This window comes from Oryctolagus cuniculus, chromosome 7 (assembly GCF_964237555.1).
Source record: "Oryctolagus cuniculus chromosome 7, mOryCun1.1, whole genome shotgun sequence".
NCBI classification, from domain to species: Eukaryota; Metazoa; Chordata; class Mammalia; order Lagomorpha; family Leporidae; genus Oryctolagus; species Oryctolagus cuniculus.
Genome location: NC_091438.1, coordinates 40,467,877 through 40,473,896, shown reverse-complemented (window position 1 = coordinate 40,473,896; position 6,020 = coordinate 40,467,877). Strand labels below are relative to the sequence as shown.

The window sequence follows — 6,020 nt, the reverse complement described above, 5'->3', positions numbered from 1 at the left end:
GGTTGGAGAGTAGAGAGAAAATTAACCAAGGGTGTTTGTGTGTGCGTGTATGTGTGTGTGTGTGAGAGAGAGAGAGGGAGAGAGAGAGAGAGAGAAAGAGAGAGAGAGAGTGTGGTGTGGAGAAGGGATGTTTGTGAAAAGAAGAACAGTGAGACTAAGATGTTCAGTTTTAATCTATGTGGGTGGAGTAGGCCCAAAGTCAATTTAGTTCTTCAGTCACATCACAAAAAAATAAGAGGAAGTTTAAAATGTCTGGAGAGTCACTCCAATAATTCATGACCTAACACAAAATGATCCTGCATACTTGTTAGTCTGTATTCCCATATCTGACTTCAGATAATAGTATCTACAAGTCTTAGAAAGCAATAAGATTTGAAAGCCATTTACCTAATGCTAAGAGTGTATCTTAGCTGGCACTGCGGCTCAATAGGCTAATCCTCCACCTAGCAGCGCCGGCACACCAGGTTCTAGTCCCGGTCGGGGCGCCGGATTCTTTCCCGTTTGCCCCTCTTCCAGGCCAGCTCTCTGCTGTGGCCAGGGAAGGCAGTGGAGGATGGCCCAAGTGCTTGGGCCCTGCACCCCATGGGAGACCAGGAGAAGCACCTGGGTCCTGCCTTCGGATCAGCGTGGTGCACTGGCCGCAGCGCGCCAGCCGTGGCAGCCATTGGAGGGTGAACCAATGGCAAAAGGAAGACCTCTCTCTCTCTCACTGTCCACTCTGCCTGTCAAAAAAAAAAAAAGTGTATCTTTTCTACAAATATTACATAGTCTAATCTTCAGTTGCTAAAGATGCAAACTTATGCACATTACCCTATATTAACTAAAATGCCATAGTCTTTGCAAAGAGTCATGTGAGAGCACTGGAGAATTAACTGTGGAACTAACTAACTTGTGTGGCCTCAGTATCAGTATTTCACATTTTATTTATTAGTAGATAAGTAGTTTAAATTCCCTGAATGTTAATTTTTCTCATCTGCAAAATGTGTGGATCATAATCTATACTTCCCAGTGCTGCAACAAAGTATAAATGAAGTTAATATGTGTAAACACTAGCATACAATGCAGGTGTGAACAATGAACACATTGAATGGATTCACATTAGAGATTATTATTTCATTTTATTTTCATGGGTCAACTTGATAGGTTGGAGGACCTAGGGTGATGAAGAAGAATAGGGTCAAGAAGAATGGAACTTGGTGGCCACAGAAATCAATTTTTCTTTTTTTTAAAGCTTTTTTTAAATTGTTTATTTATTTATTTTTTTTCACAGGCAGAGTTAGACAGCAAGACAGAGAGAAAGGTCTTCCTTCCGCTGGTTCACTCCCCAAATGGCCGCTAAGGCCCGCACACTGCACTGATCGGATCTGAAGCCAGGAGCCAAGTGCCTCCTCCTGGTCTCCCATGTGGGTGCAGTGCCCAAGCACTTAGGCCATTCTCCACTGCCTTCCCGGGCCACAGCAGAGAGCTGGACTGGAGGAGGAGCAACTGGGACAGAACCGGCGCCCTGAGCAGGATTAGGACCCGGGGTGCTGGCGCCAAAGGTGGAGGATTAGCGTAGTGTGCTGCAGCGTCGGCCAGAAATCAATTTTTCTTTAGTCATTGTCATATGCAGGGCCTATACTCAGGAAGTCTCATTCTTCAAAGACATGGAAGGGATAGTATTCACTTATACTCTTGGACAACAAGTACAGCATCTTCTAAGACACAGGATTTCTGAATCAGACATGGTACATTATTACCTGTTACTTCCACCCTGGAATGCATATATAAGTGATATTATGCTTGGTAGAGGTAGGGAAATGTCTTTAAAACAAAAAAAAATCTATCAGGAAACCTTTGATTGCAAGTGCACCTCAAAATGAACTATAATATATAAAACGACATCTCTATTGTAGAGTTCCTTGTTTGCTCTCATTCCTACTGATGAAAGAGATAATTAAACAGGTAACTCAAGTTCTGGCCTCAAATGCATGTGCAGACCCTAGACTCGCATGAACAGAAACAAAGACTGGTTACTCTTAACATTTGGTGAAGGTTTGATGAAATGAACTTGGCTTGACTTTGTTGGCAACTTGGTCTGTTTTAAGTCTTTTTTTAAAACATATGTTGCTTTGGACATCTTCAATGCATGCCAATCAAATTTAGATTCCTGTCAGTGCATAGAAAGTGAAAGAAACAGGGACAGAAATTTGACCTAATGGTTAAGACATCAGGTTACCAAAAGGGCCATATCTGAGTGCCTGGATTAAGTACCAGCTCTGCTCATACTTCCAGACCTGTGTTGAGCTTCCAGCTGCCAGATTCAACCTGACTCAGCCCAGCCCTTGTGGGCATTTGGAGAATGAACCAGCAGGTCTATCTATCTCTGTCTCTGAAACATACCAATGAAAGCATTAAAAATAAAAAAAAAATCTTTCGTTAATACAGTATAAATACAGAAATGTATAACTTTTCTGCGATTTTCTTGCTTGAATATTAATTGGAAGTATCTTATGTAACAAACAATGTAATAAGTAATTTATAAACATTATCTCATTTAAAAATTGTGGTCTGACTATATTGAAAGATGGAGATTTGGGAAAAAAAAAACAAACATAGCAGTCTAGAAATGGAAACTTGCTGGGTCCCTGTAAGTCAGAGTTACAGTTGCACCATATTTCTCAGGGTTAGTTTCTAATCTGGCTGAGATTAGGTGATAGTATTTTCCAGAGTCTAGAATTCTTAACACATGTATGCTTTCCTATAATTTTGCCATCCATTATTTTTCATGCAATAGAAAAACAAAACAAAACACAAAAACTAAAAACCTCAACAAGCAGCAATTCATGTGATTATGGCAAGAAATTATGTTTTTCTGCATTTTATACATGTAGATGAACAAAAAACAGTCTCTGTTCCCGAACACAATGTTTGATGCTTGATCATTTTTGTTCTGGGAATTTTCCCCTACAAACCTAGTGTTTCATTGTTTGGAAAAGCACAGCCCTGATTAACATGGCAGGGAAATTGTTCTTCCTACAACCCTATGAAGAGCAGATTTGAATTCTTTGTTTCTCAGGCTGTAAATCATTGGGTTGAACAACGGAGTTAAGATGGTGTAGGATACTGATATTAGAGCATCCTGGTTCATGGAGTAGTTGGACTTAGGCCTTAAGTAGATAAAGGAAGCACAACCATAATGGACAGTGACGACAATGAGGTGAGAAGCACAGGTGGAGAAAGCTTTGCACCTGCCCAATGTGGAAGGGAATTGGAGAATGGCAGAGATAATGTGAATGTAGGATACCAAGATCAACAACAGGGGAATAATCAGGACCAATGCACAGAGCATGAAGATGACTATCTGACTAAAATGATTATGATGAGATGCCAGCTTGAGGACAGGGGAGATGTCACAGAAGAAGTGGTGGAGCTGGTTGGAGGAGTAGAAGGGCAAGTGAAATATCAAGGTGGTGATGATCTGTGCAGCAGTAAAGCCACAGGCACAGGCAGCAGCCACTAGGCCCACACACACCCCGGGCCCCATGAGCACTGTGTAGCGCAGTGGGTTACAAATGGCCACATAGCGATCATAACCCATGGCTGCCAGCAGGAAGGAGTGAGAGCAGCCGAGGAAGAGGAAGGTAAACATCTGGATGGCACAGCCCAGGAAGGAGATGGTCTTCTTCTGGGCCAGCAGGTCGACCAGCATCTTGGGTACAATGACGAAGGTGTAGCAAGTCTCAGAGCAGGAGAGGACAGCAAGGAAGAAGTACATGGGGGTATGGAGGGCTCTGTCCAGCACGATGGTGGAAATGATGATAGCGTTGGTGCCCAGAGTGAACAGGTAGATGACCAGGAAGACAAGAAAGAGCAGCTGCTGCAGCCCAGCCAGAGAGGAGAAGCCGAGGAAGACAAACTCTCTCACCACAGTCTCATTGACCCATTCCATGGAGAGCACATCAACAGAAGACATCTGGGAGAGAAGAGGAGACAGTGCCAGAGAAATATGAAAATCAGTACAATAATAGGAAATCAATCATCATGGAACACAAGACCTCAAGTTTTAAATTAAAAATTGATCATTAGTCTCTCTTGTTTTTTCAAAGCATATGAAGTATCAAAGATCAAGCACATGTATTTCAGATTTTGCATCTCCAAATGATTCTAATACTTAAGCAAAAAGTTTTTATATTTCTCAGATCAAGTTTCCTTTCATCTATATTCACATTATTCACCTGTAACTCCTAGATTCCTTTGTAACAGTTGTCCATTTGGGTCTCTTGCATCCACATTCACTTGAAGAAATACTTCCTGCAAGTTGCAAAATAAATCATTTGTATATAATTCACGTACTCTTGTATGTAATTCACATACTCTTCCACAGCTTTCTGTTATCATTTTCTTGATTCCTAAAATCCTATATTTAGTTTTAGTCCTACCCTAACCTTGACCCACATTCTCTCTGATCCTATTTGCATACTTCCTGGCAGGAACCTAATGGTTCTACCTTCTCATAGTTTCATTATGCTGAGTCTTAGTTTGATATCTTAACTTTTTTTTAATTATTTATTTGAAAGGTAGAGTGACAGAGACATATGGAGAGAGAGAAATAAAGAGATCTTTCATCCTCTGGTTCACTTTCCAAAAGGTCACAATGGCTGATGCTGGGTCTGGTCAAATCCAGGAGTCAGGAATGCCATCCATATCTCCCACATGGTGACAAGGGCCAAAGGAGTTGGGCCATCTTCTACTTCTTCTCCAGGGGAGTGAGCAGGGAGCTAGATCAACGCGGAGCAGCTGGGCCTGAAACTAGTGCTCTGAAATGGGGTGTTCTAAAAGGCTCTAAAAGGTTCTGTTGTTTTTTTCCAAGTATCTATTCCAAGATGCAATAGTCTGTACATCCCCAGTGCTTTCCTGAGATGCTTTCCCCCTGCAAGGAGTCTTCTATCAGGATTCTCCTCAATTTTCATTACTTTCCTTAACTTTCTTTGCCTCTATTCCTTACTCATGTGCTAGTTACAGATATTGTATTTACAGACATTTTATGGTTAATCTGAAACCTTAGTCAAATTCACACTTTTTGGAAGCTTCCTTGATACATACTCATAAAAGGATTTGTTTCTTCCTCAGAACTCATGTAGGATATTGATTACCCATTTGATATGACATTTACCTAATTTGGAAATATTGTTTCAAATTTTTCTTTTGTTTGTCTTCATTAGGTTTAGTGTCCTTGAAATAAATGTGAGTTATACAAGTTTATTGACAAGTTTATAGGAAATGGAATTAAATAGTTATTTTGCTGCAAACATTTTTAAATCCATGTATAATTCTTTCATAATACAGATTTTTCCATGAACTTTTTGAAGGCCATCAGTTTTTCAGGGTTTCAAAAAGTTTTTCATGAATTTCTTGATGTACCATTATACATACCTTCACCTGAATTCTCCTTGTACCTAGAATCATATTGTAGCTAATAAATTTTCAGTCAATAATTGAAGTAAAGATATTATTTGTTTTGTTGGTTTCAATCTCATTCAGTGCATCGCAGGCTTCTTAGGAGTCAAAGTGTGAAAGAGTCTGGCGTATTAGCTTATCATGGGCACAAGTACAAAGAATATATAAGAGTTTCTTTACCACATAAGGTAGATGTTACCCATTCAAATGTAAACCTCAGTTTACAATAGAAAATGTCTCAGAGGAGAGAATATGTCCATTGGAGTTCTATGTACTTGAGATTACTGCCATTTCTTAATGCATTAACTCTTAGCGTATATTGGAATGCAAATGAATATGAGGGAAATAATAAAGATGACTTTAAATTTATCTCATTTAAAAATTTTGTCACTAAATGAATGTTAATAGCAAAAAATTTGACAATGTGTCATATTCCTGCAGAGAACTGCTGAGTCAAGAATAACAGATGGTGCACACTAACTGTTAAGCAGTATGATTATAATCAAGTGCAAGGCACTAGGTATGTGATAAAGGTGGATATATAAGTAGGTTTCATTGCAAAGTCTAAGGCTGCTCCTGAT

General features: G+C 39.9%; 1 protein-coding gene across 1 annotated transcript; it reads right to left on the bottom strand.

The window, feature by feature from the left end:
• Nucleotides 1–2,560: 2,560 nt before the first annotated feature.
• On the bottom strand, nucleotides 2,561–3,946 carry LOC100354875 (olfactory receptor 10K2). The gene has a single exon (XM_002715296.4). The coding sequence runs from the start codon at nucleotides 3,929–3,931 to the stop codon at nucleotides 2,990–2,992; it is 942 nt and encodes a 313-aa protein (XP_002715342.3). The 5' UTR covers nucleotides 3,932–3,946; the 3' UTR covers nucleotides 2,561–2,989.
• Nucleotides 3,947–6,020: the final 2,074 nt, after the last annotated feature.